The sequence below is a fragment of the Epinephelus moara genome, chromosome 8, assembly GCF_006386435.1.
Source record: "Epinephelus moara isolate mb chromosome 8, YSFRI_EMoa_1.0, whole genome shotgun sequence".
NCBI classification, from domain to species: Eukaryota; Metazoa; Chordata; class Actinopteri; order Perciformes; family Serranidae; genus Epinephelus; species Epinephelus moara.
This window is the reverse complement of record NC_065513.1, coordinates 15,146,104-15,159,752: the sequence shown is the minus strand read 5'-3', so window position 1 is coordinate 15,159,752 and position 13,649 is coordinate 15,146,104. Positions and strand designations below refer to the sequence as shown.

Sequence of the window (13,649 nt, the reverse complement as noted above, 5' to 3'; positions counted from 1 at the left end):
CTGCAGCTGTTATGTTTCCAACCCCAGTATTATTAGTGCTAATAATGTAATAGTGCTGTGTATGGTACTGATAATGAAATGAGTAGTATGATGTGATTTTGAATTGGACAAAGGCAAAAAACAAACTAGCCATTGTAATACCAGCTCATAATCTGGTCAATAGGTCAGAACAAAAGATGTTATGCAATAGTAATACAACCGGCTGAATTTGTACAGTTGAATGCACCACACTGTACATTGTAGAAATCAGATAAAGCAGGCAATGTCGGTTGATGAGCACAAAAAACCTTATACCAATCTCAGCATACTCCCTGTGTAAAAAACATTTCCCACATACCAACATGCCACTTCTCCAATAATACAGTTATGAGCCTGACTACTGTTATAACATACTCTAAAACAAAGCCATGAGCTGGAATATTAGCACATTCAAATAAATTTCTTCGGGATTTTAAAATTGACTTAAATTCCTAACATTTAAAAAGTTTTAAAACCTATATATTTTGTCCACACGTTTTCAAAATAATTATTTTAAAAAGACATTTGTGCTTTTAAGCCAGGGATTTGCAAGCATGCCTTTTTGTTAAACGTTAATAGATGCAAAACATTGGAAATGTACCAATGTATTTATGTTTTTCCTCTAAATGCTATGAGTTGGGGAGCCTAAATTGGGAATGCTTGATTGCAGGTGTGAACTCTTGTAAAGGTAAATATACATGAGAGTCTGAGACTGAACTATATGTGTTATTTCATTAAAAATGATTAAAATTTGAATGCTAATATTAATGACACATGCAGCAATGGCAACAGATAGATAACAGTATTACAGCTAACATTGTGTATCACTGATTTAAGTGGTAAACCATCACCCTCAGTCACTGTCCAGTATTCATCATTATCTACCACCGACCAGGCATTACACACATGCTTGTGAGTATATGACATGAGTACTGCGGCAACTGTACTTTATAGACTGGTGGATATTACCAGCTCTAGCTTTATTACATGACAGAGAAACGAAATATCAAGGATGAAGCATTTGATAGCTCGAAGTTTCCATAGGCATCACTGTCGAGTATGCGTAATCTAACAACAGAGACACGTCCGGTTTCGAGACTTCGCCTTCAAAATAAAAGCCTACATTCCAGATAAACACCTACTGCACTCTACGTAAGAGCACACTTCACCTTATCACTGCATTTAAAGTACTATCTGCCTTGCAAAAGGCACAAAACAAATGTTAAGTTAGGTGCTACTTGATGAATGTAACAGAAGAATAAATGTGGAAAAAATTGTCATTATTTTAAGGTATTAAAAACAAAGGCCACGCACAGCATACACTGTTTAACATCTAGTATCTGACATAACATTATTTTTTATGTTCAGAGAATAAGAACAGATGAAATGAGTCATAATAGCATTTATTATTTCATGATCACTGTTGAGTATGCTACATTAGCAAACATCATACAACACTTGTGAGTAAGCAGTGTAGCTGCAGTTTCACTATTTACTGGTATTAAATACCAGGAGAGCCATGTCATCCTGAATTATGGGTTAGCAGCTAACATTTTGTGACAGAGAACACTGGACCTTAAACTGCCATTTGTGGATCCATAGTGATGTTCACTGTGTGGTGCAATCTGAGAAGTTGCTGCACTGGCACTACTGATAAAAGTTATAGCTGTGCAACTTGACACCTGAGGTAGAGGGATTCCATGCAGTGTGTGCACCTCTTCATATACAGTTATTACAATATACAATGTTAGATAGCAAATAATACGTAACTTACATAACACTATGTGGGCATATTAACTTAGTAACTGACCATTACACGTGGGTTTAATTGAAATCATATTGCAGCCTTTCGTTTACAGAACTTATATTTTGAAAGAGGTGGCAGGAAGTGATTTGACAATGGCCGTTACCTTGACAGTCTGTCAATAACATAACATGCAAGGCAGGAAACTTGCTAACGTTAGCGTTACCGTTGTCACTGAGAGTGTGTTGCAGCCGACAGTGAAAACACATATATACATTAAAAGAAACTAAACGACACCCTTATCACAGCAGTGAGCGTGTGTTTCTATATATAAACCTTTGTGTGAGTGGGAGATGGCTTTCACCCACCTCTTGCTCGGTGTCCCCCTGTTCCGACACTCCAATTTCACTGGGCAGTTCGGCCAGATCTGTGACCCGAATGAGTCCGTCGTGGAGGAAAATGGTCTCCTCCTTTACCGAAAGCCACTGGGACGAATCCACAGCCCCGGAGCCCATCGCTCTCTCCTCCGACAGTGATGCCAAAGGGGTCGAACATTAAAAATTCAGTGACAGAATGACAGAAACGCCCTAGCTAGCCTGCTAGCGAGCTACAATAACATAACTGCCGTTGCTATCGCCGTCTTATCTGACGGTAATGTTTGACTGGCAGACTGTAGTGCTAGGGGTGCAAGCAGACGGAGGGCAGCCAAGCAGTGAACAGGCAGTAGTGGCAGGTCCTCTTCGTATATCATGGGTGGTCGTGTCGTGCTAACGGTCGCTGCTGCTAGCTGTCTGGCTTGGTTAGCTAAAAGCGATGCTAACTTACCGTACGGGATCGTTATAACGTTACCGAGTAGAGTGGGCGTGACACCCGTGCTAAACCCGTTATTGCGCCGTTAAAACGACAGCCTTTTCAGGACGAAGACTGCATCTGTAGTGAGCTCTCTTCACAGTTGAAATGTGAGCGCGGACAGCTTCGCTAACGGCCCGGGCGCTGTGTCAGTTGCTGGAGAAGATAAGAGTCTCCCAGCTGTCAGTGCGACGCCATGTTTCCAAGGCCAACTAGCTGCTCCCAGCATGCACCGCGGGCCAGAATAAAAGCTGTCAAAAATACATTAGTTCATTTTGCAACACAGCTTAAAACAACACAAGGGACAGTTGTCACGTCGCTCAGGGATTATGTTGTACAATTTTATGCCAAAATTTCATGTTGATAGTAGGAGTCGTAGTGACCTTTATCTTTACTATCTGTACTGTGTATCAGATCACAATGGAGACAGGGTGAAGTGAGGTAATGTGGGACATCAGGTAAAATGGGACAAATAAGGTCTTACATTTTGGGCTCTCAGTCACCAAACATTATTGTATTGTTTCTACAAATGTCCTTTACATGAAATACTCATTTTTATTGGTCTGAGACAAATAGCATGCACAGAGCAAAGAGTCAAAAAAATCACTGGTCACAGAAGTAGAGTTCTCAACAGGTCGAAAAAAATTGCAACCCAAACTGTGGGTAACCAAACCCATGTGAGCTGAAGCCCAAACCCAGCTTTTTAAAGATCATCACATAAAATACTGAGCCTAAGCCCAGCCAAGCCTGACCCTGCAAAAAGCACTACTTGGATTCTAACGAGCTTCTCCAGAAAAATATGGACCTGCTCAATGGATCACTGACTCTCTGCCCTGTATTTCCCTGCCAGAGAAGCTCCATGCTCCAGCCAGGAGGAAGGACAGAGAGCCCAACATAGAGCCTGGTTGCTCCCCTTCCTTGTTTCACTGCCTGCAGGGTGTAAAGGAGAGGGAGCTGCTCGCAGAGTTCTCACTTTTCGATATTCGTCAATTATTTATTTTAAAAAGTAAAAAGATTTTTTTTCCACAGCCCAATCTCGACTCAGCCAATCAGCGCAGCACACGGTCCAATATGTCAGGCTTTTTGGGACCCATCAGACTCGGGTTGAGACTGAGAACTCCAGAACATGCCAGGAAAGCCATGTGGCATGTTGGTTTTCTCATTTTGGTAATAAGTATACTGCAGCTAAAACAATAATAGCCTAATAGAAATGTTGCATTATATTAAATGTTTGACTCATAATCATATTTTCACAATGCACTTTAGGGTTTTGAGTGAGTAGCCTACATGATGCATTCAGGTAACATGGGACAAAAATTAAGCTAAAATGGGACATGTTTCTGAAGTACCAGGTACCATAAAAGTATGAGTTATGCTGTTGTGTGCTGCCCTGTACCACTGCAGAAATTGTTTGTATTTTTGTCACTTTAAAAATAAAAAAGAGAATGCAGTGAGTCCATGTCAGCCACAATAGTCCAGAATTACCCATTAATGTTACATGCCAGTGTGTCTATTCTAGACAAAGATGGCAACAAGGAAACAGGCACCAAAAGAATAGGGAAAACAGGCAGAAAAGTTGGACAGTCTTTTTAAAGAATAGCCACAGATTACATTAAAGATTTAATAAATTAATGACTGCACTGCTAAATGGATTTAACCATTAAAAAACAAACAAACATGACTGTCCCATTTTAATTTACCAGCTGTCCTATTTTACCTGAACATGTCATTGGAGTGAGGTAGGAGTTCTTCTATGTTTGAACATCCAAAGTTTCTAAATGATTTTACTTGGCAACATATGACAGCTGTGTTCTATATCTAATCTACTTGGCTGTAATCATCCTTTTAAGTCCTGCAATGAGGTAAGAACAAAACAAGAGACGAAGAACATTTTTAACATCAGATTATAAAACTTTTAAAGAGAACATGACAAATATAAATAACATACAAGTGAGACCCCAAAATCTGGAAACCTGTGACGATTCTCCATTTGAACAAGAATGGATCTTTGAATTTATTTCAAACAACTGACATGGCCATTTTCCATGTCTCATACCTTGTAAATAAAAATACATGTCTAAAAGAATCCTGATGCAATACATTGTAAGAGCTGAAGTCTATGAAATGAATTTGGATTTGGTGTGTTTTTTAAATGAAGTAAACCATATACCTCTGTATATTAAAAATGAGGTATAGGGAGGTGCCCAGTAGCTCAGTAGATATGACAGTTGCCCCATGCATAAAGGTAGTGTCCTTGCTGCAGCAGCTGTGGGTTTGATTCCAGCCTGTGGCATTTTGCTGCATGTTGACTTCCATCTCTTTTAATTTCATGCTCAAAACTGTCTTGTCAATAAAGGCAAAAAAGAGAGGTAGGTATCGCTTACACCACACTACATTGCAGCCTTTTCCATTGATGAATAATATCCCCTCTGGTTTTAAAGTTAAACAAGAATTTGTTACTGGACTTAGGTCATTTAGGATTATGATTACTGGCAGGCTGTGGGTTGTTTTGGAAAGCAGTGTGGAGTAGATGTAGTCATTTAATGCAGGTGATAAGATGCCATCCTGTGATCATTTGTGAAACTGATGTTGACATATGACTTCAAATAATTACTCAAACTGAAACAAAAGATAAATAACTGTATTTCCATTTTCAATAGGCCTATACAGTTGAATGGCTTTCAGTTTGACATGCCAGTTTGTTTTATAAATATATTTATAATATATTTGAGGATTTGAGTCATTGCATGTTTTCAAACACACTGCCATTTTACAACATCAGAGAGAAATAGGAAACGCTGCATGAGATGTGAAGCTTATAAAATTCATTGTTGCTGCACATACAGGCTTAGTCTAAAATCGTGTGAGCTGTGCCATAATCGCAGCTTCTTTTTCCAGCCGTAGGCATCGCTTATAAAGACGAACAGGAATCCCTCTTCTTCTGAAATTGCCTGAATTTCGCACCCCAGCAGTGTCTTTTTCCTCTATCATCTTAAGTGCTTGAAGTAGGTCAGAGGCTTTAGTGAAGCCTCCAGAACAGCTAGAAAAGAGACATTAAAAAAAGTGTCAGAAACAGAACCCAACCTGATAATCTATTAAATAAGCAAAGTGAGTTAACATATTAGACAAGAGACTATCCCTGCTGTAACCAAAAGTTGCTGAAGATTAACATGAATTAGATTATCAGAGCTTAAAACCTTTTTCTGCGGTGGCATTTTTTTCCCTCTGACAGTCTGAAGCAGTATTGGGAGACAAAATCCATCAGTAGCATGGGGAGAATACTGGCGTTCTTGATGCTTTCAATCTGAACAGCCAAGCTGTAAAATTGACAAAAGACAAGTTACCTCACATACAGAAATAAAATAAGCAACAAAGCACGAATAAAACAATGGAGTGTGATGTATATACAGTATGCGATAGGCATTTATGAGTGACTCAGAGAGACAGACAAAAAAAGAGAAAGCTGCCTGTGGGGGCAGGCCTTCCTCTGTCTTTCTACCATGCTGTAGATAGGAGTGAGCAATAATAGTCTAGCTATACATATACTGATGTAGCAGCATACCATAGTAAGAATCACAACACATACTAATATATAAACATTACTAAGACATAAGACTATAGCCTGTTATCCAAAGAAATATATATTTCCGTGCTGCTCTTGTTCCAAAAACAAAACACCTTTTCACAGCAGACATGTTGACTAACTATAAAAGGTGTAATTCATAATATTAATGGTGGATAATTAATTCCTTTTTGCTGCTTCAGCTCGAGGGTCACTGTGTTGATCTTTTTCACAGCGGACATTTTGATTTGTCATAATACAGGAGCAGACACACAGGTGTCACTGATTACAACAAAGATGGCTTTATTCATTTAAAGGTTCCACTTTGCCATTGAACTTAAATGCACAATGCAAGAGCTCTCGAACTGGCAAAAACCAAGGTTATTCTATGAAGGCTGGGATATGCTCATTGACTCGATGGGAGCTATGGGGTATTTCACATGCATACTGTAACTGGAGCTGCGATGTTGAAGGATTACAGCAGACGGCGCTAGAAATAAAGGGATGGTGTCCATTCAGGTGCTCTTTGGATGCATTATTTTTAGCTTCTTTAAGTGTCCTCAGCCTGACAGAACTTTTGGGTACACTGGAATGGATGGCAGCTGATATACAATAGAACAATCTCATATAGAAAGCATTTGTTTATGGTCTCTTGTGAAGGGTCTTTTGATAATTGCAGAATTGTAGTTTTCATCCATGTCTTTACATACAATATGTCGTGACCCAAGGCCAACTGTGGAGTGGATGCCTCAGTGAAACAAATCAAAACACCCCCATGTTCTATGACAGTGCACCTACTATTGAGCCTTTTGGCAAGTGCAAACCAGATTCTAATGCGTATGTTTTGTACTTCAGTGGTATGTTGCAATATGATGCCGTGACTTCTTCTCATTTTAATCTCCTTGGCCATAACGAAATGGCATGTGGTCTTTTCCAGTTGTGATGATTCAAGATATCCACTGTGGAAAAGGTTTATTGAGCACGCTGGCTCACTGTCACACCGTCATGGCAAACTGGGGCAATTAATGGAACAAAGCCATTGTTAATGTTAGTGGTAATACAGCAATGTCTGCTGTGAAAACGGCCTGTTGCTGGGTATTTTCTTAAGTACAACTAGACAACAACGAAAAAAGTTTTTAAAGAAAATTCAGTGATTTTACAACCTTAGTCCTTTTGCGTGTGTGTGTGTGTGTGTGTGTGTGTGTGTGTGTGTTTTTAATAATATACCTATCATTTAATATTATACTGTACTCCCCCTATGACTGTAGAGACAAGGCTGGTAACAGTTTTATAACTACTTTCAATGGCGCTACTACAATAAGAGCCTTAACAATGTTCTCTCAAAAAAACAAACAAACATACAAAAAAAAGAGAAAAATCCTCCTGTGATTCATTTTGATGAAGTTGCACTGGTTACGTCATCTCACTGCAATCCACAAGTCGAATCATGAAGTAGCTCAGGTATGCAAAACAGAGTCATAATGGATTACAGGGATAAAAGCTTTTATTTTGGAATGCTCCAAAGGTTGTGTAAGGTTTGTATTTCTTTGGCCTCAGGGGAGTATGTTATAAAGCTGTAATGGCCAAAACACGTTAAAAAAAAACACAAAGCAAGGCCTAAGTTGTGAAGTTGGATTTAACCTGTCAAAATGGTTTAATACTCAGTTTACCCACAGAATTACTCAGCAGTAAACACAACAATAATGAGGTAGGATTGCTTAATTATACGTAAAACTCAGGGCCAATTTAGATTAAAAAAAAAAAAAAACATGGACTGAAGAAAAAAAAACAGGATCCCGGCCTCACTCAATTCAGCTGTCCTTTTTAATGAGACAGACCCCTAACATGTATATTTGAATGAATGTAAATTCAGAAAAATATATATATATATTTCATCTGTGAGACTTGCATATATGAATATACAAATATGGGGAAAGAAGAGCAAAAATGCTGTTATGTTACCGGCTGGTGCAGTTACAGTGGTAGGCTGTCTTTGACTCCGTGTTCTTCAGACGATACATCCTCTCCGAGGGACGGATTTTGTATCTACATTCATCCAGATGTTTGAGACTTACACACAGGAGGTGACTGTCTGCAGGAGTCAAAAATAAACACTGGTTATCTCACAAATAATTGAAGCATGCCCACATCTCTTTAGATAACTAAGCAACTTAGTTTCCTGTTGATTGTTATGTTGTACATCTTTTAGCAAGCGTTCGTCAGTGGTGAAAATAAGTATTATTTCCCACCTATAGGGGGCACAGCTAATTTGAGCCCCTTAAGAAAAATGCCCTGGGCCACCTTTTTAAAACAGAATAACCCCAGTGAAATTTTTGTGTGCTCTTTGAAGATGAGAGCCCTCTTCATCACCTTTTCCCAAAATGCAGCATTGCTCACCTGGAGATACTAACAATAACAATGAATACATGGTTTTAATAGTGTAATTGTTACACTGAAGGCCTCTTACTGTATGCGTCAGAGGCCCCAGCAGATGTAATGGGTTCAGCAGCTGCTCGAACTCACCTGTAATATTATGTAATGTAGTGTTTTCCTTCAGGCCTCTCCCTGCATGCGTGCTTTGAGCTATGGTAATACGCAGGGGCTCCTGGCTTGTATTATTCTGTAGTGGAGGGGACTTGCCATCCTTATGAGTGGAGGCTGTTGTCTTCAGTTTTGTTGTGACTGGCGTTGCAGAAGTAGTTGTACTCCAGAGTCTTGTCAAAGTGTCTTGTTTGGTAGTTTCTGTTGTCTTTTTGAGCCTGTTAGCTGTTGCCACTTTGACTGGTAATCTATATGTAGTTGTTGAGGGTGTAGAAGTTGTCATGTTAGATGTTGTGTTTCGTTCTAGACAGTTTTTACAATGAGGCTGAAAAGAGTCACCTCTCATAGGTATCTTGGGTCCACAACAGTGACTCAGTTTGGAAACTTTTTTGTGACTTCTGGTGGTTTTGGTGATTGTTGCTGTTGTTGTTGTTGTTGTTGTTGTAGAGGTTGTTGTCAAGTGTAGCTGAAGCTTTGGCTTCTCTGTTGAAGATGGGGTGCTTTGTGTTGTAGATGTTGTCTGTGAATATGAGTATGTGGTCACCTGTGGTGAGACTTGGCTTCTCTGTGTGGAGTAAGCGGACAGGCCTTTTCTGGTGCTTCCACCTCGTTTTTTATTTGGCATCAATGTGCTACTTTTTGTAACATTAAAAAGACCTGTTTTCATTGAAGGAGTGGTAGTGTGTGCCCTTGACGTTGGGGGGATTTCGGAGGGTGCAGCTGAATACAGTTTCCTGTGTCTTTTGCATCCTTTCCCCTTTCTCCTTCTGAGGGGGAAAGTGTCTCCTTTGGGTGGGTCTCTGGAGCGGCATCTACGTTCACTCTTGGGTGACTTTCTGTGAGGGTTAAACACAGAGCTTTTGTTTCCATGCTGTCCCTCACTACTTGTTAGCACACTGTTGTCAGTGTTGTCACTATATTTGCTTGAGCTATTGTATGGATGGGGATTTCTGAGGACAGCATAGAGATCCTTTTTGACTACTTTGCACCTATAAAGAGAAAACATCCATGTTAAAACCAAGTCACAGGAAAACATTTGATGCTGTACTACAGGCCACATTTCTCACATGCCTATTGAATTAGGGAGGGGTACACTTTATATCGCTATTTGGGATAATGATGTGTAATTTCAAGGAAGATAATTACAGTAACACAGTGAAAATTCAAGGATCACTCACTAACAAACAAATCTTGAATTATAGTTATTATAGTTTGTGAATGCAATGCCATTAGTGCTAGAATGCTAGGTTAACTGTTTATCATTTTTAGTTGATAAGATGATTTGTTAGTAACCTGATAAATAAAGTTGTGGAAACAAAGCTGAGGTTGGGCATGGTGCCCTTCATGATATTGTGAGGTTTGGCAGAGTGTCAGGCATGTTATTACAAGTACAACACTGCTGCTCTAGCTTTCCGTACAACCATACCTGCACTTTCCACTGCTTCATTTTATGGTGTGCACTCGTTGTGTGTCTTACAGTTAAAGCTTTGAGCACCATTGTCAGTGTTTCACTTACCCTCCCCACCAGTGCATCTCAGCGCATCGCTTCTCTTGCTTGAGCTCAAAGCAGGGAATCTGCAGGATGTTGAAGAAGCTGTAACCCACCATGCTGGCAGCAGTGTCATTCGCATTGAGCAGGCACTCTCGAAACCTGGTTAGAGGGGCGGAAGAACAAGCCGAGGTCAAGTAACACTCCAGTCAAAATGAGTGGGTAAATGTCCTTGACTGCTGCCTCATTTTGTCTATACCTTTAGTCAAAACAATTCCTAACAACCTATCTTTTTAGCTGGGAGGTGAATCTTACAATGATTGTATCAGTTACTTGCAAATGAGAGTTTGAGGGCAAACATATAACACATGCACCTGTCAGGAGCACTAGTTATGAAGTGAGAATTAAACTGATATCGCTGCAGGTTTAAATAATAGGAGGAATGGTATGCATCCAACACAAAAGTAGCGAGCAACATGTTCACTCTTGATATCACAGTTTACCCAGAGGGCTTGTTGCCATTATATATTTATTTCTCCTGGATGAATAGTAATATAACATGGTCCCAGGTTTTCCTACTTCTTTTTATGGGTTTACATTTTTTGGCATGGTGACAAAATTATAATGCTGGCATTTCAGAGAGGAGCACACTTTCATTGGTGTGAAGTGTAAGGTATAAAATGCACACAACTACCACAACACTTATAAATTCAGCTTTCAAGCAGGTCTATTACATGACTACCCTTGTCAGAGCTTTATGAGGACAGGTGAGGGGTAGATGGGAATTCTCGATCGCAGGTGTTTCTCTGGAGGCGGTGGACACCTAGCCTCCCGCCTCTGTATTAGACGCTGGGTGCATTCTGAGGCTTACCTTTGGTCACAGTCACAGTGTGAGATGGTGTAGAAGTTGTTGTTGAAGAGTCCATATTTTGTCGTACGACCCAGGATCATATGCAGGCAGTGGTCATGCTCACGGCAGCATCTATCTGTGGTCTTAAACATCCCTGTACAGACAAGCAAGATTTAAATTCAGTCACATATCAAAGGAACACTTTGCATTGAAGCAAGTCCTTGCCTCATTTAAAACCAAAATGCCTCAAAGACAGTTATTTGAAAATTAAAAAACCAAGATCTTAAATTTAAAAAACTACCGAGGCATATCTTTGTGAGGTGATTTCCGTATGAATCAGTAATGTTTGCATTGTGTGCGATAACTGTACCCATCAGGTCCACTGACATGGAATAATGCCACAAACATATTAATAAAAATTACTGTTATATAGTGTATCTAAATTATGATATCCCTATATATTACTGTTTATGATGTTTTTTAGTGTCAAATACCAGTGATATTTGTCTGGGGATATGTTGAAGTTCATAGTTATTGTCAATAGACAATAATCATAGCTCCTAATCTGCAGTAAGCACTGATGAAGTGAGAGGCGGGGACAATTTTAGGGTCTAACAGCTGTTGAGGGCCCCTGAAGACCACCTTTGGTCTGCATTTTACATTCTTTCAGGGGACCCATGCTTACTCTGGCTGTTTCACTGTAAAATCTCACAGGTTGATTTTAGTTTAAAGAAATCTAGGAAAGGGATTACTTTGAAAAGGGCAAGTAAATATAACTACTAGTCCTAAACTATATTTACATTATATCTAATTATTAAGTTTATTTTAATTTTAGTTTTATTTACTTCATTTTGTAAAATTGTTGCAACTTAAAAATGACAACTGTGGGGCACCCAGTAAGCTCACCTGGTAAAGTAGGGTGCCCCATGCTCAAAGGCTGTGTCCTTGCTGTAGGTGCCACAGGCTTGATTCTATCCTCCCTTTGTTACATGTCATACCCCCTCTCTCTCTCCCCCCTTTCACTTTAAAGCTGTCATATCTAATAAAGGCAAAAGCTAAAAAAATCTTTGAGAGATTACAAGTGCAATTAACTTTTTTAGTGTAACATACAAATATACAAATAATGCAGACATGTGCTCAAACCAATACCATCTAAATAAACATGGCCAAGAGCTCATGTGTATCAACAATGACAATAGTATGAAAATTAGAAATGAGATAAATAAAAGTCAATAATATAACATTATAATAACAATTTATAACTGAATAAATTGGGTAAAAGACTGAACTTTGTATAAAAAAATAGCAGAAACTCTCTGAGGCTTCTTTCACCCCTTGAAGTCACACCATACTTTAGTCTGCCCATGCACAAGGATTTGTCTCTAAATGCAGCTAGAACTGAGTGACTGCTTGAGACAAAGCCGCTGGAGCACTAGTGTACACTGTCCTGTCTTTACCCGAGAGAGGGAAATCAAGTTTCCAAAAAAGAAAGACAAAAAGAAAGAAAGAAACTGACTTTTTAAAAATGACAAATTGAAAGGTGCCTCAGGGAGACATGGATCAAGAGAGGAAGGGCGGGGGCCCCACAGGGGCGGCTCATGCATAGGACCCAGAATTTGGTGCTACACCTCTGTGTACATATACCACATGGAAGTGACACTGTAATGCTTATACCCATCAACCATTTCCCCTGTGTCTCCTTTGACCACTAATGCCCTCTTTTACCAGCAATAGGCCCACACATAAGGGATAAAAATACATAAAATAATAAAATCAGAGTTCACCAAACTCACCTAACTGTTCGTAACTGCGCGCTCTGCTTCCATGGCCACACCACAGCGTCCCTGGGAAAAGCCAGGAGCGTTTCATCCGAGTTTTCCCCTCTGTCCCGTCACTTCTCCTGCGCCTGGTAAACTCTTGCGCACTGGAGGAGCGCGCGCAGGGAGACTCCGGAGCAAACAGCATGCTGATATTTAACCTCTGGGTGATTTCTTGACCCTGGGTGCCGCTACTTTCGCAGTGAGTGCGGTATCTCTCCGTGACACGTGGATTGGTTTCTACCTTGCATCCTACCGGTCGCGTATCCTCGGACCACAATGTGAGGTACAGGGTGCGCACACCGGCTGCGTCTTGCCGCAGGAAGGTGACGCGTGTCTGTCCGTCATCTGCAGGACTGGAACTGAGACAGGAGGGACCTGATCCGATCACATCTCGTGCTTTGGATAAAATAGGCGACGATAAGGCGAAAATAACTTGAAGTAGGCTACTGATTTGCATCTCAGTGCAGGATGGCTGTATCCAGTTTAAAACTAGTAAAGGGTTAAATGAATGTCTGAATGAACGAGTTATTACATTTGAAATGCAGCCTCGGTATTTCTGCGCCAACCGGCTTACAGACGTCTGTCTTTATATGAGGAGGGCATGTGTGCCTCCGGCGTAAACCGTTTCTGGTGAGAGGTCCTCTTATTGGTGTGTCTGTATGGGGGCTCGTCAGAAATATGACACACCTCATTTTTTTCCCAGGAATGCGCGTGCGTGTGGTCTGAGTCAGACCACATGCACTGTAACCTTAATCGCTTTCATCTTAAATTCTATA

At 40.2% G+C, this 13,649-nt stretch overlaps 1 protein-coding gene across 2 annotated transcripts in view; it reads right to left on the bottom strand.

The window, feature by feature from the left end:
- Positions 1-2,849, bottom strand: part of LOC126393867 (probable E3 ubiquitin-protein ligase HECTD4) — a 42,944-nt gene extending 40,095 nt beyond the window's left edge. For both annotated transcript variants that reach the window (XM_050050262.1, XM_050050263.1), the window contains exon 1: positions 2,131-2,849. In XM_050050262.1, the coding sequence (XP_049906219.1) occupies positions 2,131-2,277 (147 nt within the window). In that variant the 5' untranslated portion in view covers positions 2,278-2,849. The remainder of the gene's footprint in view (positions 1-2,130) is intronic.
- Between the last annotated feature and the right edge of the window lie 10,800 nt (positions 2,850-13,649).